This window comes from Chaetura pelagica, unplaced genomic scaffold (genome assembly GCF_000747805.2).
Source record: "Chaetura pelagica isolate M959 unplaced genomic scaffold, ChaPel_1.0 scaffold191, whole genome shotgun sequence".
Classification (NCBI taxonomy): domain Eukaryota; kingdom Metazoa; phylum Chordata; class Aves; order Apodiformes; family Apodidae; genus Chaetura; species Chaetura pelagica.
Genome location: NW_009952440.1, coordinates 1,799,426 through 1,825,523, shown reverse-complemented (window position 1 = coordinate 1,825,523; position 26,098 = coordinate 1,799,426). Strand labels below are relative to the sequence as shown.

Here is a 26,098-nt window from a genome sequence, read left to right as displayed (position 1 = left end):
GCCCCATCTTGCCTTCCCCAGCAGCAGGGCATGGAGTTTGAATTTAAAACTCTGCTTCTCTCTGGCAGCATGTTAAGTGGCCATTACACCTTGAGGCCTGCATAGGAAATAATTTTTCTGTTCAACCTGACTAAGTAGTTTTGCTTGTTTTGCAATATGCATTTCCTCACTTTGTATCTTACAGTAACAACTGGTGTCAGCCTGTCCAAATCTGCACTCTTCCAAATAGACTCTTTAAAAACTTTTCTAGAACATTCTGTGTTTATCCCGTCACATGTGAGCCCAGTTTTCATTGACTTGGTCTCTCCCAGTCTATCCATGGGAAAATGCTTCTAGTAGAGTTTCAGGGGAGGTTTCCCTGTCACCTTCAGTGTGATTGGCACCTTCAGGAGCTTATGTCAGTGTCAGGACATCCAGTTTTTACTCCTCTCTGCTAACAACTATGCTCAAACATTACAAATTAATCCTTCCTGCAGAAGGGCAAAAGTTGTATCCTCATCTTTGCTGCTGTCTAAATTGGATGTAGTAACTTATTTTTGGTGTTGATATGTAAGGTAAGTAAGTTGATATGTAAGGTAAGTAAGTAATTTTGGGAGACATGAACTTTTTTTTGGTGGTCTCTGGGGATAGATTTACAGGGGAGATCTAGTTCTGTGCATGGACAAATACTTCAGCTGAAAATAATGATTAAGTGTGATGACTGTCAGGAAAGATGGTGGGGAACATTATAGAATAGAAGAAGATATTTTTAGGCTATGTATTTATACTTAAGAAATATTTTTCACTACCACGTGATACTTCCCACATAACATACAATCCCAAGTTCAGACCTGCTGAAAGTCCCAGGCTGTGTCAGGAGCTGAAGACACTAGTCCTCTATACCTCAGTCTCAGAGAACTAGGTGTAGTTTCTCCAAAATCAGTCTTAAGTATGCCATACCTTTCAGAAATGAGAGCCTTTCTTTCTTTCTTTCTCTGGCTTCCAAGATTACCAAATAGGTAGTTGAAGAAATGCATGAACCCCTGCTGCTATCTGATGTCAGCAATTAGCCCTCTTAGAGACAGATGGTATAGGCAATTAGCCTTCCCCTTCAATGCTGGCATCAGCCAGATGGGCTGGGCTAGGTCCAGTAAGCTTTCTTTAATCAGCCGAGTATTTTCCTCTATTCTTAGTCTATTTTCCTCTATTCTTAGTCTTTAAGATGTCGAGGAACTTTGGTATTTTCCTGAACTATTAACATCTGAAGCCATACATTCAAAAACATCTTGTGCCAACTGTGAGGTAGCAGCAACACAATCACAGGTGAACACAGGCATAATTCAGGCATAATGCCTGTTGAGAAAATAAGGGCTTCTCTGACATTTCTCTACTTATTTTTCCTACAAAAATAGAGGAATAATCATGAATGCTGGCTAAGCACTGAAAAGAAAGAGCACAACTAATGGCAGTCAGTAAGCTTGGCAGCCTAACTCCCCTTGAAAAGGGGGAAGGAATGGGATTTTCACGTTGACCTGCTCAAAATAGGCCTGGTTCTCTGACAGGTAGGTAGATCCCTGCCAATAAAAAATATGCTAATTAGTGGTTAGAGGGAGGGAGCTTGTAAGATAATGTTACTTCCTCCAACCCTGAAGGCATGACTTTCTTGTATTCCGAACCATACTAGGCCTGACCAAGGCACTTTCCATCATATAGATGTACTCCCTGAATTCAAAAGCATGTAACCACTGTGTCCTTTCTTAGAAAAACAGCTCCTCTTAAGACTATGTCCCATATGAACTGATTTTAGCATGGCTTTGGACACAAATAAATAAGGAATTCTATGTATAGTTACATACTCTGGTAAGCTGTAAGGGTGATTTTTCTTTTGTGGCAATGGTTTCTTAAGAGTACAAAACCCTAATATTTCTTTGGAAAGTAACCTAGAATGAAGCCTCAAAACAATTTGTGGGCCATTTCAACTAACCTTTACTTAGAAATCTAAGAGATTATTTAAGACCCTCAGTAAACTTCAGGAAAACAGAATACAGCAACTTGGGAAGACTGAAAATTTTCTCTGAAAATGTACATGAAATTTATATGCCTGAAGAATTTCTGCTCTTTGCAGAAATTAAAATGCCAAGCCAGCTGGGAGCTGCAACTCATAGGTTGGTTTCAGTGTCACAACTTGCTGCTGTGAGGGAACACTCAGCCATTTCCTTTTTAACTGTTTCTTATTTGTGGTGACATAAACTAGTTAACTTAGAATGGACCATCAAAAAGCTTTTATCAGAAAACTTGTTATATCCTAGACAGTTTAAATAAGACAAATCTGAATTTGTTATAGAAAGTCTGTAGTAGTTCTTCCCTGACTATTAAGGCAGATGAATTAGTTGATTCAAGCCCATAATTAGTTAATGGCAGAGACAGAACCCAAACTTAGGAATTCTTGACACCCATCCATTATCTCTTTTCTCTCAACAGAAATCTTGGTTACTTCCCAGGCTGTGTTGGCCTTTCTTGCTGGGTAGATATCAAGTTTATTGTATCAGAGTCTGCATTTTGCAATGCCTGGGTTAGTTCTGATGAGCTGATGATGTATGCCAGACTGGTGGCATTACAGTCATGGAGCTACAGTAAATCTGGCCTGACTTACAAGGAACTATTTCCTTTCACTATTTGTAATTATTTGATGAGCTGAATTATAAAAAATGTATATATAGCCACAAACTTCCACTTCTGTCTGCACACCCGCTCCCAGCTAGACTGGGGATAAGACTTGGTACAAGCTGCAAGGACCTCAGCAGCTGTGACACTGTGAAGAATGAGTAAATATGCTGCTGGGTGAATCTGAAGCCTTTACCTGCCTCTGCTGCCACTTCTGTTGGCTTGATGCTGCTGTTGCTTTCTTTTTTCTGGCTGAACTTTTTGAGTTCAGCTCCATCACAGGAAGGAATGAGACAAGAAGCACAGAGGCTCAGCAGGTGCCACAGTGGCCCCTTGTTGCTAGCAGCAACAATTACAGCCTGCTCTGTCAGACCAGCTGGATATTTGAGGTCTTGGTGCGTTGCAAGAATGTGTAACAGGGCTGCTAAACATATTAATGCTGGCAGCCTCGAAGAAAAGGGGTCTGGAAGTGCCCGAAGAATACAGATGTGTGCTTTGTGCAAATCTGGGAGCCTGTGCATGAAATTCATTCAGTTATATCACCCTGAAGAGATGACCACCCAAACTGAGGAGTTTTGAAATATAGAACACACCTCCAACCAGATTACCTGAAATGGGTCTTTTTAACAGTAATTTTAAGATCTTGACGTAGTTGTATTTGATTTGATTTGATTGAAAGAGAAAACTCTTTCAATTAACTTTTAGGTCTTCATTGCACAAAAGTGGATGGGATACCTGCCCATCTACCCCCTCTGCTTTTGCAAGGGTCTTGCAGTTCCCAGCCATGTAGCTGAACCACATACTAATTTTGAGTATTGATAACTCTTTCTGCTGCATCTGGGCTCCTAGCTTCTGAGCTGGTCAGTTAAAGAAGAACAACTCAACTAGTGCAAGAATTTACAGAAACTGGAACAAGAATTTACAGGAGCACAATGTTTGGAAGCAGGTATGAAGGCTTACTCAGTTTAAAAAACACAATCCAAACTCATTTAAAGCTTACTGAAATATCTTGAGACAGTGCAGAGAATTCAAAATGCTGGGAAATCTAAATCAAAGTATATTTCAATATATAAGTGCACAATCAAAGTGCTGGGATCAATTTTTTGGTTCTGTGTGGAACAATTGTAATTATATTAACTAAGTATTTACTGTTTGTGATCTCACTCTGATGTGAGTGAAACTTTCAGTTTGGTGGTAGTTTTATTTTTCTAGGAAATGAAAATCTGTACTGAAATCTGATGGAAGACAAACTGCTTCTCCTACCTGGAGTAATAAAATCCATAAGGTGAAGACAAAACTCAGTTTTAACTGTAATATGATTAATGCTTCAATAATATTTGATAATTTTATAAATGAGATTAGCAGTTAGAATAATCCATTCCACAGTTGACTGTTACTTATAGAAATTCACAGATGCAGACAAAGGTGTACAGAACAGAATCTAGAGTGGCAAATAAAATTTTGCATTTGAACAAGTGTTGTTCTAGATTTCTCCTTTGAACTTTATCTGGGTTGTCTGTGGAGGCTGAACCACAAAGCAGAAAATTGGAAGTCTGCGCCGCATCTCCTGTGATCTGCACACAGACGACCTGAGCACCCTTCTGAAGTTTACTTAGGCTTTTGTAAGAAATTTCTTAGCAAGTGTTTGACTGTCTCCAGCACAGCTCTGGTGTCTGCCATTGTAAGGTGGAGGGCATGACGTTCTAACAAGTGTCACATGCATGGGGATGCCATAGTATAGCTAGTTAAGATGCTGTTAACCTTTCAGAGACTGTATTTGCCATGTGCTTCTGCTATAGGGTCCTTACATAAGTTCAGTGCTTTTTTATAAATATGTGCAGAAAATAAGATAAAAAAGAGGCTGTAGGCAGCTGGTGTTAATTTATATCTAAACATGGCATTCAAATGTTAATTGGGTGAATAAATCTTGTTCATTTTACAGACATGAAAATGTCAGTAGAATAAAACTGTTTGTCACAGGATAATGGTTTCTGACACCTAATAAATGCCAAGATGTAGCTGCTTATCGAAAATATATCAAAATACTCTATTGCTGTTGGCTAAAAACAAATATTCAGGAAAAAATTGACATGCTTATTTTCTAAGTGGTTGACACTAATGTCTTGGTGTAATTCTAACATCAGAACTTAAAACCTGATGCAACAATGATGTATAAATGCAGCTCAAGAAAAAAATCCAGTCATGTGGGTTACCAAAATGCAGTATACCTTTTTTACTGAATTTTGTTCCCTAGATTTTTTCCACTCTCTCACTATGAATTGCATGTATTTATGTGAGGTAAGTTTCATGATGTCATTTTGTGGTTTAAAATCTATATTCTCCAACCATTGTTTTTTCAAAATTATTTTAACTTCACACCTTACATCTAGAACAGTAAGTTGTTACTCTCAGGTGACAAAGAAGAAAGCTAAACAGGGAATTGGAGATTTATATGCCCTTCAGTCAGGATTTGAGCAATGCTGTTTTGGAGTTACAGGGGCCAGAAGTGGATCAGTCACATTTTGCTGTTATTTTTTCCATTTGCTTCCAGATAACCAGTATGTTCAGATTTACAGTCGATATTCTGTATTAAAAATATAGCATGGTTAAGAGCTTTGACTATGGGTGTTTTTCTCACCCCTCACAGATGGAAGACCTTTAACTCTGGATGAAATATGGAAAAGTGTTCATGCATGTTACCAGGCTCGTCTGCTGGAGGGGCCCTGGGACACTATTACACAGCAGGTGAGAAACCACTGGTCCTTTACAAATTGATGAATACAATGTATGTCTGAATCCTCAATGACCTTACTCCCCTCCTGGATACAAGTAGAATTTATAGAAATCTAACTGAAGTTGTGCTGAGCCGGTTACCAACAGTAGTTTTAGTCCTGGATTTTGAAGGGTATGTAGATGTTAACCATTTAAGACTTAATGTGACAGTATCTCTCATTGAAAATACTTTTTCAAAGCTTACCCTGAAAAAGTCAGGCAGTTTCTGAGTATTCATGGATTTCAGAAAATACAAAAACGGACCTATTTATTTAAGTAACATATATTAATGTAACCTCTCACGAATTGTCTATTAATCAAATTACCAAAAAAGATTGTGTGATATTCAATTGTAAATAGACTTACAATCCTTAGGATTGAAGGATGAAACATTGGTCTCTCAATGAAGTAAGTTGTTGCCGACAAATGTCTTTAAAATCCATAGTTACTGAATGCCATGCTTTACAAGACGAAACAGATTAGTAAACTTTTACATCACTGCCTTCTTTTAGAGCTATTCAAATAGCTTTCTTTTAAAGTGGTTTTAAAATCACCAGCTCATTCCAGCAACTACTCCCAGACTTGTGATGGTGGCTCTCTTGAAAATGGTCACCCTGTTCAAGGAAGGGTGAGATATGGTTCAGAGCTGAGTTGGTCACTCTGGTGTCTTCCCTCAGCTCTGGGCCACCAGTGCAAGTTGGTACAAAGAATGGAAATTCTCCAGGTGACAATTTTTTATCAGCAGGCAAAGATACTAATGTGTCCTTTCTTCCTTCCCTTTCCTTCCTTGACTGTTTGGTTTTAGCTGTTTCTAGGTACACAGGTCTCTTACCACGGCTGCTGGCACCATAGGGATGTAACATCATCTGAGTTCTACAGGTGTTTACTTAATTCAACTAATACAGTTAATTACAGGATCCCTATTTGTAGATGGTACTCAGTCCTGGGAACACAAGCAGTGTTCATGTTTTTGCAGCCATGGCCTATAATAGCTGCCTGAGAACCTAGAAAGCATTTGGTTTCTGATGTTTGCTCTGCATGTCTGATTTTCAGTTACGAGTTTGCTGATTCTTGTGCTACATGCTTTTACTTAAAAGTATTAATCATCTGACTTGTCTACTACGAAATGTAGATGAGAAAATTAGGTTTTAATAGAATAATGTAATATGGTAGCAAATAACTAATTTTCTGCACAAGAAAGTATTAAGGTTCAGATTTTTGAGTAAAATTTTATGATCTATAGCTGATTCAGATTTGTAGCTAAATCATTACTGTTTCTGCAGAGAGAGGCAGAGGATTAAATTAACTTTGCTTTCACTGTATCCATCTTCTGCCATTCTTAGTTAACAGAGACCAGTAACCTTGTGGTCAGATGCTAGGTATTCTTTAGGGCTGACATCTCTGGTGTTTCTCAGCTGAGCTGTTCTGGCTAGTGGATTGTTTATATTCCCACCTGCAAAAATGTACAGAAGAATCTGCCATGTGCAGTGCAGAAGTGGTGTGCCTGCTCTGTGCTCATAGTATAGTGTGGCCTGAAGCCACCTTCTGGCTCCTCTGTAGAAACCACAGTCTCTTTCTGTTCATCTGCAAAGCACTGCAAGAACTGACAGCTCTGTAAAGTAACAGATCCTAATGCAATACTACTGAGAATAAAGGATAAGCAGTATGTTTGGAATGGGTAAAATCAGAGTGGTGGAAGCCAAAAGGAAAACCAGGTCACTCCCACCCAGAGATAATTTTTACTTCTTGAGGAGCAGTAACATCAAACTGTCCTGCATCAAGTAACTTGAGATGTGTGTGAGATACATACACAGACACAGACTTGCAGAAAGAGGTTTTATGGGGTGTAAAATGTGTGGAGTGCTGAACCTGTGACACCCCTCCAGAGGCAGGTCAGCCAATATGACTTGTGACAAACACAAACCAAGATGTAAGGAGAAACATTTTGGAGAAATGAGCAGTTATGGCAGCGAAACAGTATTGAACATAACATTCCATTGAACAAGGATATTGCCACTGGAACTGCTGGCAGGTAGCAGAAGACAGAGAAGTTAAGATCATCCAACAATTCCATTACGTAATTTGCAATTACTTATTTCTGTGCCATTTCTGTGTGTGTCTTCTCCCTGAAGACCATGTTCCTGTGACTCAAGGCCGTTGAATTCCACTGACTTCAGTGAGGATCGGCTGCTTTACATCAGTATTGAGCTTGGTCCAATGGCCCCAGTTGCAGTCCTGGGTTGGAAATGTACTTTCCCACACGGCTGCAAGAGAAGGCCTCTGGGAAAACAGCTTTAAGAAGTCTACGGTGTTCATTTTAGATGAAAGCAGAAAGGCACCAGGCAGCGAGGGTGCATTTGCTTAGGGTCACTCTGTCAAGTGATAGGAAGACAAAGGAGTCCATGGTTTGTGGAAGTGTCCATCTCTGAAGCTGAATCAAAGCAGGGGAAAGCACCAGTACAATTAGCAGTGTCAACACTTGTATTTTCAGTGCCAGCAGCCAGTGGTGCAACAAACACTTCCCCTTGTAAACTCAGAGATGTGTATGCCAGTCCAAACATAAAACAACAGTAAAACCCAGAGTATTCTCAAAGGAATTATGAAAAATAATAAAAGCATAACTGTAAGCAATAGCCTGCAAGGCTCAGATAAAAATGAGAGTTAGGTTTTCCCCCCTCAAATTAGTCAGGGATCTGAGCTGAAATACAGACTTTTCCTTTTCTGTTTTTCTGCTGACCCATTTTGTTATGTGGGTTAGGCTTTGCCTGCAGGGACACAGATTGTATAATGCAAATCACTGGGCAAACTCACCAAATCAGGCTTGAACTCTAAGTACACATGAACTGCAGAGAGAAGAGGTTTAGGATTTTGCTCCAAAATGGATACAAATTTTAAATTCTATACACAATCCACCACTAGGAAGAAAAATAGAGATATGACTGCCTCTGCATAATGATACTGAAATTTTAACAATGGCAAGTTTTGCACTTTGATTAGATAGTTGGTAGGTAGGAAAAGAAGTTCATACTGACTTTTTTTTCCTCCCAGCTCCAGGATCTTTTAAATAATTTTAGACTGATGTTCCATATATTTTATGAAATGTGGGTGCCATGACTGTGTACATTTTTGATATAACTGTACTCTCAGGAGCTGAGATACTGCCTAAGCTTCCAAGAATTTAGCTTTTTGGCAATACATTGCCAAAACCAAAATTTAATTAAAATATCTTTAGTTACTTTTGGTTATTGTGGAAAGTGACATTCATTTTCAGAGAGACCTTCTTCAAATATTTTTTACTGACTGGATTATTTTCATTGCAAAAAGCGGAAGTCAACTAGTTATCTTCTCATAAATGTATTAATATGATAAGGTTGCTTAGTATTTTATAATGATAATTGATAAATGGTGATGATTTAATTGCACTTCCTCTAGTAATAATCTTAAAATGCTCAAATGAAGTTCCTGTGATTGGCTTTCTTCTGAGTTAAATCTCCCTGGAGTCTTCACTCATCCCTTTTCTACATCCGATGATAACTTGCTTTAGCTGTTTTAAATAATACAAATCAATTACAACACACAGCTGTTTAACAAAACTTCTAAATGTTGCTACAGGTCTCTGTGGGTATTTCCTGATGGCTTATAATGACATCAATTTAGCACACCTGGTAAGATCTCTGTGAGCTGGAAGTAGCCTAATTCTGCAATGACAGGAAAATTAAGGATTATTTATGGATTACTGTTGCATTTCAGAACTGTTGCCAGCTGTGATTTTAGCTTCTTTTTTCAGTGAGAAATGGAACTGTGGACATTGCATGCTCATCTCCTGAATAGTTCACTTGTAACTTGGTGAGCACTTTTGAGGATATCCTGTATTAGTTATTTCCCTCTACACGTCCTACAGAAAAGAATGCTTCCACCTTTTTGAATTAATAGATGCTAGAAATGTGCTCTCTTATGATCTCTCTTCCATGTCTTTGTAGCCTTTTCTGAACTGCAGACAATCAGACCTTTCCTCATTTGTCCCTCATCTGAATTTTATCTCTCATCTTGATTTAAGATGGAATCCCAGTCCTGCATTCACCCATACTACCATGCTGGGTTGCATTCCAGGCTCCTCCAGCAGCCAGCTCTGGTGTTTTTCCTGACTACATTGCTTTTTAAAACTACTTATTAAGCCAGTTACTTATCAGCCTTAAGAACAAATAAGTGATCTAGGTGTTTGGAAAGGAGCAGGGGGAGAAAAGACAGATCGGTCAGACTGAAAGAAGTTGCAAATAGGATGAGTGTAAAAATAACTCCAAGGGTCCTGGATAGCTTTCAAATAGTAGAAAACAAAAGAAGGTGCATTCTCCAAAAACTGAAGCAAACATGTCCAGCTAAAAGGAAGTTACAATAAATGGGAAGAAAGGAATTATTTTCTAGGAAAAGAATGATAACTTAAGTCATTGGGGTAATGGATGGCAGCAAGAGAGACACATATTTCTTTCACAAGTACTCTGATATTCAGCATGTCCAATACAGTTTTAGGTAAATACATGGGGATATTGCATAAAACAGGTGAAACATAGTGGTCCTTCTTTGTGTAACTGAACAGAAAGTGTTAGATGCTAAAATCCAGGAATGATATACCAGAGGCATAGTTAAGTTGGCAGTAGTTCAAAATGCCATGGTCCAGTGCTAGATGATGGGGCAATTTGAAAAGAAAAAAACACAAGAAAAAGTTTCAAAAACAGAGAGTAGGGAATAGAAATGAAACAAAGTGGGAGACATCTTCCTGAGTGCAAAGGTGAACATATTTTACCACATGGTAGTGTATGATTTAACAACTATTAAAACAATTTAAAAAGCAAGGATAAGTAAAATTTAGTTAATCTGTAAAGTCTACACTTTACATTTTATCTTTTTTGAAATCTCTCTCAATATCAATGGGAGATAATAAAGCAGCAGCCACCATATGGTTGTAGCCAGAACTTCAGATCATGTGTATTTGGTCCTTGCTGTAGAATTTGGAAATATAGAGGCCATAAGTACCTGAGAATATCAGATTTTCTCTAATTTTTAGAAACTGTCTTTTCAAAGTTATGACCTGGTAATCATGAAGATTTAAGGGCATAATAACTTCACCAGATACTATATACACCCTTCTATATAAGTTATATCAGTTACTGCATGCAGCAGTAAAGCTCCTTTGACAATTTTAATGTGTGTCTAATAGCCAAGATTTCAAGTAATAATTGGGCTATTTAAAAACATACATTAAAAAATGAACAGAGATGCTCAGCCATTTTAGTGACCCATAGTTACATTTCTCCAGCTGTAAGATCACTCATTGTCTCTGAAAAGTTGCTGAGATTAGTCTTCGAGACAAACCGCCTTTATGTTAGAATGGCTATGGAATAGGCATTGGCTGTGCATGAATTTTCATCCAGGTGTGGCTGTGTGTTCCAAACGTATTTTGAGGTACCTGCATCAAGGACCAAGACAGTAGTGTAATCTCCACATAGAGTTGAGTCATTATTTTCTGCAGAGAGTGTGAATCAATGATACCTACTGTCACCTATTAGAAGGTAAAATGAGACCCATTTGTTTCCTAGGCACCTTATGAAATTTGTTTAAGAATAATAGAATATTTATCAGACTGAAAAAAAATGGGTAGAGACGCTAGTAATTTTTCATCTTTTTGTTGCCCTGATGGATATTTTTAACAGTGTATACAAAGCAGAACAACTTAAAGAGGGAAAAGCAAAGTGTTCCTGCCTCAGAGTACCATGTAGGTCAGAAGTGAACTCTCCTAGAAAGTCAAGAGATTAAATCAAGCAGAAAAGAAATTTGAATCTAGGCCTCTTGTGTCTACAGTGAGTTATCTACTTGCTTGCAGAGTAAAGGGGGTATAGCTGCCTTCTTTTTGATGTTTGGGCAGGACCTGCTTTGGCAGGCATGCTGCACAAATGCCTACGGGCTGCCTGCATTGCTGTCACAGGCATACTCTGGGAGTTGTATCAGTGCATACACCATAAATTAGGCACCTTTTCAAGATGCAGTTGTTCATATACATGCCCAGAGATAGAAATGTGGGGGTTTTTCCCGTGGGGAGAAACAACACTCTGAGAAACTTGTGTTTCTAAGATTACGATGGAGCTGTGTAGTAATTTTATGAATTTTAGATACAAGCCCTTAAGCATAAGTTCTGAAGTCCATTTTTAATTCTTGTCATTTTGCAAATCCATGTCTTAGTTGTTTTTTTTTTCCTTTGTGGAAGGAAATTAGCTAGAGAATGTTTTAAAAACTGCCCAATAAAACAAGAATTAAAGCATGGTAACTTGAAGGTCCTGCAGAAACAGTGTAGAAAACTGATCTGTGATTCAGGGCTGTTAAGGATTATGGAAGTTATAAAGCACATGTCCATAGATCCCAACCTGTACTGCCTGTTATTAATGAAACCTGTTAAGATGCAGATACTTCTGTAACCAAAATGTGTCTTAGAGCTGTGTGTGCTCCCCGCAGCCACCGGAGTGGACATGTTTTGAGTATGACATCTTGATTCTGATTTGCCAACAATAAATCAGCATTTTGCTTGTTTGGCTTTTCTGCCACTCTGGATGTCTGCTTCCAGAAGGCTGCAAAAACCTTCTGGATTCTTAAGAATGAGCTGTTTCCTGTGGTTATATGTATTGTGTTATTGTGCCACTCATCTTCTCATAAAACTTTTTCCTGACCCTCTCATCATGGCACTGCAGAAAAGATAAACCTAGTTCTCTAACTTATGAATAGCTGTGTTGGCATATACGCTTTTCTTCAAAGTTTATGTCTCCTTTGGTGTGTTCCTGCTGTTCTATAACCTTGAATATGAATTCTTAAATGCATTATTTTTTGCATCTGGGGAAGAGAAACACCATCTACCAGTACAGGTTGGGGGCTGACCTGCTGGAGAGCAGTGTAGGAGAAAGGGACCTGGAGGTCCTGGTGGGCAGGAGGATGACCATGAGCCAGTATGGTCATCCAAGAAGGCCAATGGCAGCCTGGGGTGCATTAGAAAGGGGGTGGTTAGTAGGTCAAGAGAGGTTTTCCTCCCCCTCTATTCTGCCCTGGTGAGGCCACATCTGGAATATTGTGTCCAGTTCTGGGCCCCTCAGTTCAAGAAGGACAGGGGATTGCTTGAAGGAGTCTAGTGCAGAGCTACAAAGATGATGGAGTGGAACATCTCCCTGATGAGGAAAGGCTGAGGGAGCTGGTTCTCTTTAGCGTGGAGAAAAGGAGACTGAGGGGCAACCTCATCAATGTTTACAAATATGTTCAGGGTGAGTGTCAGGACGATGGAGTTAAGCTTTTTTCAGTGATGACCAGTGTTAGGACAAGGGGAATAGGTGCAAACTGGAGCATAGGAGGTTCCATGTGAATAAGAGGAAGAACTTCTTTCCTGTGAGAGTGACAGAGCCCTGGGACAGGCTGCTCAGAGAGGTTGTGAAGTCTCCTTCACTGGAGACATTCAAAACATGCCTGGACACGTTCCTGTGTGATGTGCTCTGGGTGACCCTGCTCTGGCAGGGGGATTGAACTAGATTAACTTTCAAGATCCCTTCCAACCCCTAGGGTTCTGTGATTCTGTGATTATTCTCTATGTGGTGGTCTCTTAAAAGATCTTCCACAGTGCTTCAGCTCTTAGCTTAAAGGTTCACCTTCTGTAAATCTTAAAAAGGTGTGGACGGTGGAAACCAACTCTCGTTGCGTGAGGAGCGAAGACAGTTCTTCTGTTTGCTTTCGGCATTGTTCCTGTATCTTCAGGTGTAGGCCATTCAGCTCTTTTCTGAGTTCTCATCTACAATGGATAAAGCTGTGTCCATTTACTAATAGCACTTTTACTACAAAAAGGGGTGAGTAAGCAACTCTGTCCCACAAGGTACTGATCTTAAGTTCCGGAACAGTAAACGACAAGGAATTATCCTGTGTCCATTTTCTTCTCAACATTTATTTCTCTATTTCGTAGAATCATAGAATCATAGAATGGTTTGGGTTGCAAGAGACCGTAAAGATCATCTAGTTCCAACCCCCCTGCATGGGCAGGGACACCTCCCACTAGATGAGGTTGCTCAAGGCCCCTTCTTCATTAGAAGATCTGAATTAGGTGTTTTTCTTCTGTCATTTGATGCTTAGCAGGTAGTTGTAATATAATCTCTGTTATATTTCTGTTCTGCCACATAAAAAGTAGTCAGCCAAACCTAAACTACCCAAATAGCAGTACAGAACTGCACTATTTCCATATTAATCCAGAATCTCCTGTTTTTTAATGTGTGTAGGTAAGAATCTGGAAGGCGTGTTCTTCATAGTACTTCGATAGTCCATTACGTCACTTAATTTATAGAAGTATTAGCATAAAAATCAATAAACATTACTCCTATAATGTCAAGGATGTTAATGGTGTGATTTAAAAAAGGAGAAAGACTCAAAACTCTGAACAGAACACGTTGATATAGTGTTGTAGAGTCACATCTTGCTGAAACTGTGGTAGGAAAGATTTAAATCATTATGGCTCAGTCATCTTGAAAAATGTGTGTAGGTAGCTATTCTTAGACATACAATTCTTTCTTGCCATATTGTGGGATTTTACTAAGTGGGGGATGCTGTATACAGTGTATCTTAACAGAGGGTTGCTAAGATCCCTCTTAAATCATCTTGAGTCATATCAACAGTTGCTATGGATCCCCTGCTAATATTTTTGGAAAATTATGAGAACAACTTCCTGAGGAAAGGGAATCATACCAGTATAGATTGAAAAGCTATTTTGAAGGGGGGAAAAAAATATCTTAAGAATGGGTAGGTATTTATCTGCAACTAAAATTTTCTGTGCTGTATTGAACTTTCATGATTTAAACCAAGCAGCAATGTTGTACAAGTTAGCAGGTGGGTTTTATTTTAAAACTAAGCATTAATTAATAATGTACAGCTGCCCTACAATTTAATAATGCTTTTCTCAGTAAGACTTCATGCCCATAAACCTACTCTTGCTAATTTCTTAGGAGGAAAAGACCTAACAGTGGACCAGTGCTAAATGATGAAGGGTAAATAACAGAGGCTTAATGGATAAATTCCATGCAGAGATAAAAGCTGTAGGAGGATCTTTGCCACTTCTGGAGCACAATTCAGGATAGACGTTCAAGTCCTGGTACTGTTGTTACTTTAATTGATCAGTTATTCAGAAATGAAGATTCAGTAATATTTTCAACCCAGATTTGTAATTAATTGAATTAAATGCAATGTTATAGTGTTTAATCTCTTTATTCTTTTCTACTTCTGTAGAAAAACTGTTTCAGTGCTACAGATTGCATGTACCGATGGTTTATCTAGCAGTGGCTTTGCTTCCACAAAGGTTCCTAAGCAGAGATATTGTGGAAGAAGCTGTAATAGCATGTTTCCCTCCCTGGTCTGCCATTGCTTCTTTTGGGCTGAGATGGGTTGCACTTCTGGCTGTCCCCTACAATGATGTCTGACAATTCACTGCTGGCATGAAGCTGGTTACTGAACGTTCCCACCTCAGTGAATGTTTTTCTGGTGAAAAATCCTAAAACGTGCAACAAATTGATTGCACAATGTGACAGAAGTGGGTATCATACATGGCACATTCAGTTCTGCTTGAAAGGCAACTGGTATGGTCACAAGGAATTGAAAACTTGATAACAATTTCCCTTCTTGTTTTCTGCACTAAATGCTTTTGGTCAAGCTCTTTGGCAGATTTTTTATTTTTTATTTTTTAAATTAAAAAAGCATTATAAGTGCCCTTTAAGTAGAAGTTGAGTATCCATGTTAACAGAAAGTAATTTATGCTTAAGCACCTGTGCTCTCAAGTTCTGGAAGCAGATGGTATCAGCAGTTCAAAAGAATTTAGACAAATTCATGAGACCAGTTATCCATAAATGGATGCAAAATTACCAGGCAGGAATGTGTCCTCCATCACCCTTGATAGAGCAGTTAGGCTGCAGAAGTGCAAGGGGAGTGAGCCACAGAAAGAGGCCAGCCTCATGTTCCCGCAGAAGAGCTTTTCCAACTGCTGCTGTTGGAGACAGGTTGCAGTGCTAGGTGGAAGATGGGTCCAATCCAGTCAGACACTCCTGGGATTTTTCATAAGGCAGTTTGAAGTTCAAAAAAGAAAGTGATTTTAGCCAATTCATCCAAGGAGTGCTCTGCTGCAGCAGAAATTTGCTTCCCGTTCATTATGGTAATAATCTGTCTTTAGACTGTTAACAGCTATCAGTCCTGCTACCTGCTTGATACACTGTAAAGAGGAGGTAAGAATATGTGCCATCCTCTTTGCTGGTTACAATATTTTGAATTCAAAAGTCTTATGAAATGGCTCTTCCCAATATCTTTTTGTCTAGGAATTCCTGGTATTATAGAACAAAACCTTTCAGGGCACATTTGTCAAATGCCAGTATGGAATTTTTTTTCTTAGCATTTTTAAATCAGAGTAGGAAATCTGTTTCCAGTGTCTTTTCCATACTTCCACAGCTTGTTGGATCTTTCAGTTTTGTACCTTAGATGAAGCTCTTAAGAACAGATTTTAAATAGTAATTAATTAAGACTCTATGCTTCAAAACTAAAATGATGACAACTGAATTAATCTTATTTTGGCAAGCAAGGAAGAAGAATCATCTGTTTATTTTCTTAGAAAAATGGCTGAGATGCCATTTCTTGACAATATAACTATGGACCTGCCAATTTTTAACTGTAAAGTTTTCTTAAAGAATCCTAAATGCGGCTTACATGCCTGTGAGAAATTTCAGCTTTAAAAACATGGTTTTGTCTGAGCGGCACCTAGTGCTTTGATTCCTCTTGTTCTTAAAGATTTTGAACCTTATTTATTACATCTATATACATTGATATTTATATATATATATATAACAATATAAAAATGTAAGTGTATAAATACAATAAGTATTGACTATTTTTCATTAATGTGCTTGTGCATTATCTCTTAGGTATGCCTCTCAAGGATACTGTGTTAGCTATTAAATAACTTTTCAAATATAATAAAATTGTAAGTAATAAAAAAGAATCACTGCCCCTTCAAAACAGTAAATATTCTAGAATCAGACACATAAACTGTTTTGGGGGATGAAATGTCAAATTGTTTTTGGTCATGTATCCTGTAGTATCAAGTATTATAATAATAAGTTAGCTCTGCAGAAAAAATGCATATGCACATCAGATCTTAGGCAGTCTTCTGGTTGTTATCATTGTCCCAGTTACAGAAATCACCATATGAAGAGTATATTTATGTTTTGAATGCACCTAAAATAAGAATGCCCTAAAGATGTAAAGTAAACTAAAACGCAACAAAAATTTCCATCTGTCACCTTTGAAAACATTTTACTTCTAAGCAACCAGCTTTGTCTCTGACTTTGTAACTTGCACTATGCATTACGCAAGAAAAGTAAAGCTGTCTTCAAAGATCATGGATAAAGGTATTGTTCCTGCTTTGGATGCATCCTGGTAGTTCTGGTAGCTTTAAAAATGGAAAAGCAAGATTGATGTTTTTGTGGCATCAAACTGTAGACATATTCAGCTGTCACATTCAGCAGAAGCCGCAGCTGTCAACATAAGTTGCAATAAGTTAGCAAAATAGATGTGATGTGTGCGTGGAGCATGGTGGTCAGAGCTCTGTCTGAAGATGGTTTTATTGCAAGCTATAGTCAAGAGGTGGCATGCAGGCTGTGACCAGCCAGCCTTCATGACATCAGTAGGATTTTAAGATGTCCTTTATGAAAAGGTATGTACAGTTTTGTGCAATGAAGAGTTTGCTTCTTCAGAACCTGCATTTCCACCTTCGTGGTAATAATGGATTTGAAGCAGCAGGTACAAAACTGTAGGTGTGGTTCATCCCACAGAAATGCTGGCTGCGGCAAGGGTACTTGTGTGTTTGTGTTGTAGGTTATGCCAAAACAACTCCATTTTCCTCAGAAAAACCTAGCTGTTTGATTAATTGCCTCTTCGGCTGGGACTTCATATTTCATGAAAGAAGGATAGGATCCTGCTTAGTTGGCTGTGTGGGGTTAGTAGTAAAAGTATTAATAAAAACTTGTCACTTAAGTTAGTTGGTATGTCTTTTGAAATACAGAGAGTGCAGATACATTAAATCATAAGGGTAATTTCAACTGCTTGTCTGCGAAAGGGAACTTGACCTAAATCAAAATCCCTCTGCAGCCTTCTCCTCCAAAAAGAGGTTCAGTAATGACAGAAATTTTCCCTTTTTGGTCTAGTTTGCACTTCTTTGTCTCATCAGGGTCACTTCAAGTTTTCCCTTGCTCAGTGCCATTGCAGATTTATTTTGATTGTCTAGGAAAATGCAGAAGAACAGTGGTGGTTGCACTTTCATAGTAATTCATCAGCCCCCGTTAGAGATGGAAGTAGGTTGTTTCATCTTCAACAGGCTTAACAGTGGGATCACTTCTCTGGGTTTTACAAGAAAGTTATAGGCACTTGCCTCAGTTATGTCTGTAGGATATTACTAAGCTTGTAAACTGAAATCAAGCCAACTCTAGATACGTTAGCTGTCCCAGGTAATAAACTGCATCCCATGCCCACTAGGAGAAATGACATTTTTGGGGCTGATGAGGTTTTTTGCTATTACAGCAAGCACATTTCTTTCAGCAGCCATTTTGCCCTCTCTGATTTTTTTTTTTAAAATAATAATTTCTCTGTGACCAATACCAATCCTATTATTAAAACGTTACTTTTATGACATGGCTGCATTAATATAAATGTTGTGACCTATGTCAGTGGGATGGAGAAGCCCTATACAATTAGTATCCTAAGAACAGCTTTATTACTATGATCTGTACCTTTCATCAGGGTGATAAAAGTTCAGTGTGTAAGTACAATTCCTTGATGCTGTATCTGCAACCTTGTGATTCCATAGTGATACTGTTGTAGTAATTCCATTACTAGAGGAAAATCTGTGAAGGGGAGAGAGACGTTCAGAATGTTTTTTCTTGTGGCAGCTCTTGTTGTCCTGCTGCCATTGCATGGTTACTGGTCCTTGTAAACAAAATGTGTATGTACTCATCTAGCTTCAGTGCTCAGACTTTAAAGTCTCCCTGGCCTTCATTCATAAAAGTGTTTCACTCTTTTTACACCTGGAACTGAGTGCTTGTGTTATTTAAGTGCTAAGCAATCCCTTTGACCTCAAGTTCAACATGGTTTAAGGTCCACGTGTGCACAGTTACTGTTCTGGTCATGGGACACACAGTCAACCTGAAGAGCAAAATTTTACTAGTTTTATTTCTGAATTAGAAGAGTTAGATTTTATTAACTAGTATGTTGTTATTGATGTAAATAAAAATAAGGAATGAAAAAGATGATAGACTTAATTCAAGCACATAAAATACTTATAGTATCATAATCTTGAGTGAAGGATTTTAATTTAAAAACAGACATCTGTTTCAGTAAATGTGGTCAAAAACTGTTGAAAAGGGAAGAGCATGTGAAGTCTTTATTAATTTCATCACTATTTCCATTTCCCCGAATGGAGGAGATTACAGAGGACGTGTTTTATTTCTTTTTCTGACCTGATGTCTGGGATTGTGAACACTGTGTGGGCAAATGTCTGAAAATAATTGGTCCTGACCATGGTGTTTGGTGGTAGTATCCTGCGTGAAAGTTTTTACACCCCTGCATGAATTCATTTTTGTAAAGAAGCATCATGCTAACTGAATTGAGGAGGAGGCAGTGTTGGGCACAGATCCCTTGCACTATCATAAATAGAGAAACCATTAATGTTATGATGGATGCTTGAAGGCAGTTTAATGTAGCACTGGAGAAAACAGAAGCCATTACAACTGGAAGAGCTCCAGTTATGACAGAGAAAATAAATGGTGCTGTTACAAGAGATGTACTGACAACAAAATACCTGCTGGCTGGGGAAGAGCAGAGCACAGTAGAGACACCTACAGGCAATTACCCATTACCTGAAGTAATGATTATTTTCAATTTAAATTTGACATGGATAGTGTTGCCTATATACACTGCTTGATAAAATTACATAATCCAATCTGACTGAACTTTTATACTTAGCTATGCTTAGGAACTACCTAGTCTCTGCTATTGTTCATTTCTTAACACTTTGCTGTGCTATAGGCACAGGAGAGGGGGAAAAGTTAATTATTTATATCTAGACTCTTGATGATCCGATGAGGGAAGAGTCAAGTTTCATTAGTAAATAATGACAGGACAGGTGAAGGATGGTTGATCAAGCCTTCACATCCCTGATGGACTTGACAGGAAGAGGCCTTCTTACACCACACAGAAAAAGCTGCTGCTCTACTCAAGTGTTTTTCAGTCCTCTGGGAGTCTGCAGCATTCATATTTTCTGTTGTTGATGAGGGCTCAGTCAGGCTATCTTACATAAACCTCAGTGGAGACATTTAAACTCACCAACTTAACCTCACAACCAAGGCAGCTCAGCACTTACACATGCATGGTTGTAGTTGCACAGCTAACAAATAGTAAGTTGTTGTGCTGCCAGCACTCAGTCACATTCAGTCTTGTGTAGCATTCCTAAACAAAATTGCATTATTTTGCGAATTACTCAATTAAATGTTGCACATCTCTCATCCATCTCGTGTGGTTTTGTATGGGAGGAGTTGAAGTAACAGTTGCAAAGACGGGTACAGAACATCACTGCAACTCTTTCTGGAAGTCACCTAGTGGAGAGGTCTTTCTACAGAAAAGAAATGTAGCAACATTTTGAGCTTTCAAATTCAATGGAGCTAGCTGCTGCCTGTAAACAATTAGATTTCAGATGAAAGTTGGGTCAGACTCAGAGAAATATGCAGATGTATGATGAACTCCAGTGTGCAGGACTGAACAACTGTTGAATGAGCCTCATAGATAAACAGATGTAAGATCACAGATAGATAAAAGAAAATGATGATGCAGTTGATTTCAAATAAAGTGGATGTCAGTGGATTACTGTCCAGAAGAGTTGTGGACAACCTGCAAATGGGTTCTTGCTGTACAATGCCAGCGAGTAGTTATGAGAATTGCCTTGAATCTCTCACAAATTACTCTCTAAAATGCATCGCTGTATGACCATTTGGAAGAAGACGAATCGTAAACTTGAAGTGGGAAGACTCGTTTATACTCTTTAAAGTGGGAGGGTTTTTTTTACATGAAATCCCAGTAGGACTTTTATATTATTCATGTAGCTGTGACACGGGGTCATGGCTCAGGCTAGCTGAAGGCTAGGATTGCTGCTCTGACATTTCACTCAGGATACATTCCACTGCATGTGGAATATCATCATTGCACCAGATGACTGCAGCAGGTAGCAAGTATGCTCATGAAGCTGATGTAGCTCAAGCTTTCATTCATTCTCACACTTCTGAAAGTGTTTGGGAAGGACTTTGGATTCATCATACTGCAGCCACACAGCCCTCTCTCAGGGCATGCCATGAACAGCAGAATTGTGAGTTCCTTGCTTTTCCTAACTTCAGAGCTGATGTACAGGGACTGCCTGCTGTGGAGACAAGATAAGCCACCATCTTTAGTTCTGGACTCATCAGCAGTGATTACCAGCAAGGGCACCAATTAATGGCAATTTGATTGTGCAGAACCTGGCAGTTGCCTGTAGAGCCATGGTACAAGAATGAGTCTTAGCACCTACCATCCTTGGCCAAATCTGAACTAGTGAGCTGGCAGTGTCCTGGCTCCGTAGCACATTACCAATTCTGAAGTCATTCAGGGCTTTGATAACTCTTGTAGTTTTATTGGCAGCTCTCTGGTACTTCCTCCTGGAAGTTGCTGTGTCAGTGGTTTAACCTTGAGCATACATTAAAGCTTTGTGAGGGTGCCATTAGTTACAGGATTTGGAATTTGGGATTTGACTGAATCAGATCTGATACTCTCAGAGTGTTTTCCTTGATGCTCAACAGCTCTTCTTCCCTACCTCAGCCTTTTCCCATTGTAGAGGCTCTTGCTTAATGGGTCTTGGTTTAGGATTTCTTTAATCCCTTGTGCTTTTGTGTTTTTCCTATCAGTGTGTTATGTATTCCTATCTGTCAGGTTTTGAATAAGCAGCATACCATTCTTGCATTTTCATGCCTTTTGTCTAGGGCAAGAAAGATACATGCAGTGGGCTTTTGGATAAATTCTGACTTTGGGCACAACTGTTTTGCATGACATCATGCCTATGGACATGCAGTGCTGAAGTATCTTTGTAATAAGGAACTTGAGTTTCCTGGATTAGAGTTAAACAAGTGTCAATGCTCAGTTTTAAAAAATGCGATATGGAAACCAAAGCAGCTCTTCCTGAATGTGCAGACATGCAGCTTAGAGCACATGCCATTTTCAGAGCCTGGTCAAGGAGCAGCATGAGTTTAACTAAACCCCTGGATCATTTCATTGTTGCCATTCAAAATCCTGTGGATTATAGTGAGATTTACACCGCTCTGGCACAGCTGTTACTTTAGGCTGTGTGTAAAGCAACCCATGATAATTTGAAGAACACAGAGGCAAGCTAGGAAGAGGGCATGACTAACTAAGAACAAGTGTCCTCAGAGCCTCTGTATCAACCTCTCCCTTTACATTTTCTGGATCTAGGGGGGAAGAAAGATCCTTTCTACCCATTCAAGGTGAATGGAGGAGAAATTGCAGGGACTTCACTGCTCTATCACATGCTTGTAAATCACAGATCAATGCCAAAGATGGTGGGACCCAGGATGTTACCCTGTGTAGCAATGCAGTCTGCTTTTCATATGGACGTCTACTCGTTTATAGAGTTTGGGAATTTTTTCAGTGTTGCTCTGTCATTTTGAAAGAAGATGAAGAAGTAAAAGAAGAAAGATGTAGACTGTAAAGTTAATAAGCTATTTAAAAGAAATGAAGACTGGCCTCCATTTGTTACTCAGTAGTGATTTGCTGAAGCAAGAAGTGTGGGATAGAATAAAATTCCCAGTGACAGGGTGGTTGGAAATTACTTGAGGCTGAATATTCAGCTTTGGGAATTTCCTTTATGCCTTGTTCAGAGTTCTAAGTTACTTAAAGCCAAGATTATGTTCTCTGTTCTTTTTGGGAGTATGTGCTGCCTCTTTGCTCTCCTTCTTTGTGTAAGGGAGTTGGCTGAAATTGTGGCCCAATCTACTTTTTTTTCCCCTTTGCTTATTAGTTCTGTAACTATTGTTAGCTATATTTTTATCTTTTGTTTTTCCTTTTTAAGTCTTTGAGTAATACCTCATGAGCCTTGTCACAGTGTATGTATTTTCAAGAATTATTTGGAGAGCTGATTTGACTAGATAATTAGAATAATTTTTATTTCCAACTACCACGTTTTCTCAATGGAACACAGCATTGTCACAGTTTGACTCAGAATCAACAACAATGCTCTCGATCCCCTCCCTCTCCCACCCAGGTAGGGAAGGAGAGAGAGAAGAGAGAGATTCTCTGGATTGAAAACTAAACTACACAGCTTTAGTTACACACTAATGATAAGAGAAAATATTTACTATTATATACAAATGTGTTCAGAGATGTGCAAAAGCCTCTCGCCTCCCTCCACCCTCAGCAACTCCCACAGCATCTCCTGAGCTGGGAACAGTCCCAAAAAGTCCTGGAGCTGCCAGAGAGAGCACAGAGTGATGAGGGACAGGAGAGCTCCAGCCTGGGGGTCAGTGGTGATGGATGGATGGAGTCCTCCCTGGATGCCATGGACAGAAGGGAAGGGAAGAAGAAGCAGGAAGGAAATTTCTTTGATCTCTGACCTTCCTCTGAGCTTAGGTAGATATACAGAATGGAATATCTCTGGCCAGTTTTGCTGTTTGTCTAACTCAGTCTCCTACGGGGGGTTCATAAATCTCCCTGTAGTGTCTGAGCAGGCAGAGCAAAGGCCTTGGAGTCCCAGCAGTTAGAAGAACATTCCAGCTGTTACCAGCCCAAGCTAGAACACTTTGCTACTAGTTAAAAGAAAGCTTATTGAAGGAAAAAAAAATAATCGGTAAAAGTGGCTTCATCCTGGCTCAAACCAGGACAAGCATCAATTCATTTTTACTTACTGCAGATGGTAGCATTCTTGTGCTAGTTATCTGTTTGCAGTGCAGTGTAAAACAAAGCTTTCAGAACATTATTTTTTGTATGTTCTGAAGCTCTGGTAGTTTCTTAAAGTTCTATTAGACATAAGATGGTTGATCCTCATTGTACATTTTCAGTACATTTCAGGAGAACCAAGTGTCCTTCAGCTGTAAGAGACCCTGTTTAATATTTAATACGGAACACAGTCTGTTTGCTGAACATGACAGTCCAGGATTTGTTTTTAGGCAAGGAGTTGGAGAAGGGAATTTTAGTGTCTGACAGGAAGACTTACTTGGAGCATCTTCTCTTCAGTGCAGGCTGTTTACTACAAGGTAAGATAAAATGCCGTTGCAGGACCAGGGGAGTCTGGCTACAGCTTTGACAAGTAAAATCTTGTGTCAGAGCATAAATTCAGTATTTCTTCTTCTTTGCCATTGAGAAGCAGAGCTATCACAAGAAGCACCTCTGAGGAAAAGGGTCTTTGCCCAGAATAAAACACCGCTCATGTTAATCCTTGTAATCAGTCTCTGCCGAGGCTCTGATGGCACAGCACAGTGGGCCAGACTGACATGGCTGAACAGGAACCCTGTGCAGAATGGTGATCCTGCTGTTATCTCCATTGTCCACACTTGCATGTCCCAGCCCTCCTGTCTTACCTTGTGTGCTTCTCAGCTCCGGCAGAGTACTGGGCTTAGGAATGTCCAAGCACAGTCTGTGATAAGCTGTAAACAGGCTGTCATGGGGTTTCATAGTTGAACATCTTGTCTGGGATCCCTTTCTAGCCATTCCTGTTATGCCCCTTATTGTGTATGGGGATGAGGTAGGGTTTGTTTATTTTGATGCAAAAGTAGAAGCAGTGACCTCAGCAGCATTAAAGGAAAATCACTTCCCTAGGGCATGGTGCAGGAGACAGTCAGATATGCTGATCTTGTGGTATCACCCATATAAGAGCTGATGAGATCACTGTTATGGCTTTGCATTGGGTGCAACCTTGATTAAGTCAGAACACGTATTCTGTTGAAGTGCTGGAAGGAGATGAAGCTTTATGGAGCATTGGATTTTCAGCAGCACTATGTGCAGGGTGAAGGAGGAGGGGAAGAGACAAAGCCTTTTCATGTTGTAGGATATGTGTCTAACTGCTAAGTTTACTGCCGCTGAATTATCTTCTTTTTTTCCTCAGGGTAGTGTTGACTGGGCTTCTTGAAGAACAGCTGTTTTAGAACATTTTTCTGTAAATAGCCTAGAATGAGGATATACCACCTAGTGGAAGTTAATGCCACTTTGAGGGCTCTTTCTTCCTTCTTGCTCCCTTTCACAGGCTCCAAATGAAACTGTTTACTCCTCAACACCATAGAATCATAGAGTGTCTTGGGTTGGAAGGGACCAGGAAAGGTCATCTAGTCCAACCCCCCTACAATAAGCAAGGACACCTCACACTAGACCAGACTGCTCAGAGCCCCATCAAGCCCGATCTTGAATGTCTCCAGGGATGAGGCCTCCACCTGCTCTCTAGGCAGCCTGTTTCAGTGATCCACCACCCTCATATTAAAGAACTTTTTCCTAATGTCCAAGCTAAATCTACCCTTCTCCAGCTTGAAGACATTACCCCTTGTGCTATTGTTACATGCCCATGTGAACACCTCTTCCCCTGCCTTCTTATAGGCCCCTTTCAGGTACTGGAAGGTCATTATAAGGTCCCTCTGGAGTCTTCTTCAGGCTGAACAACCCCAGCTACCTCAGCCTGTCCTCATAAGAGAGGTGCTCCAGCCCTCAGATAATTTTCATTGCCTTCCTCTGGACATGTTCCAACAGGTCCACATCCTTCTTGTGTTGGGGCCACCAGAGCTGAATACAGTACTCTAGGTGAGGTCTCACCAAGGCAGAATAGAGGGGCAGAATCAACTCTGTCACCCTGCTGGCCACACTTCTTTTGATACAGCCCAAGATGTGGTTGGGCCCCTGGTCTGCAATTGCACATTGGTGGCCCATGTCCAGCTTTGATCCACTAGTACCCCCAGGTCCTTTTCCACAGGGCTGCTCTCAAGTGTGCCCTCCCCAAACCTGTATTCATATCTTGGGTTACCTCTGCCCAGGTGCAGGACCCTGCACTTGGCCTTGTTGAACCTCATGAGGTTCACCTGGGCCCTCTTCTCCAGCTTCCCCAGGTCCCTCTGGATGGCATCCCATCCCTCTGGCATATTGACCTCACCACCCAGCTTGGTGTCATCAGCAAACTTGCTGAGGGTCCTCTCAGTGCCACTGTTAATATCATTAATGAAGACATTAAACAACCCTGGTCCCAGCACTGACCCCTGAGGGACACCACTTGGCACTGTTTTCCATCTGAACTTAGAGCCATTGACCCTACTCTCTGGATACAACCATCCAGCCAATTCCTTAACCACTGAACAGTTGTCCTGGTTTGAGCCAGGATGAAGCCAATTTTTCTTTTTACTGATTTTTTTTTCCTTCAGTAAGCTCTCTTGTAACTAGCAACAGTGTGCTCTGCTAGGCTGATAAGACAGTGGAATGTTTTTCTAACTACTGAGGCTTCAAGGCCGCACCTGCACTCTGCCGGCTCAGACACTATGGGGAGATCTGTGACCCCCCCGTAGGAGGCTGAGTTAGA

The 26,098-nt window shown here is 39.8% G+C and overlaps 1 protein-coding gene across 1 annotated transcript in view; it reads left to right on the top strand.

Moving 5' to 3' along the window:
- ATG10 (autophagy related 10) overlaps window positions 1-26,098 on the top strand; it is an 88,871-nt gene that overhangs the window by 55,239 nt on the left and 7,534 nt on the right. Inside the window, exon 4 of the mRNA XM_010008406.1 lies at window positions 5,291-5,388. Coding sequence (XP_010006708.1) covers window positions 5,291-5,388 — 98 coding nt within the window. The remainder of the gene's footprint in view (window positions 1-5,290; window positions 5,389-26,098) is intronic.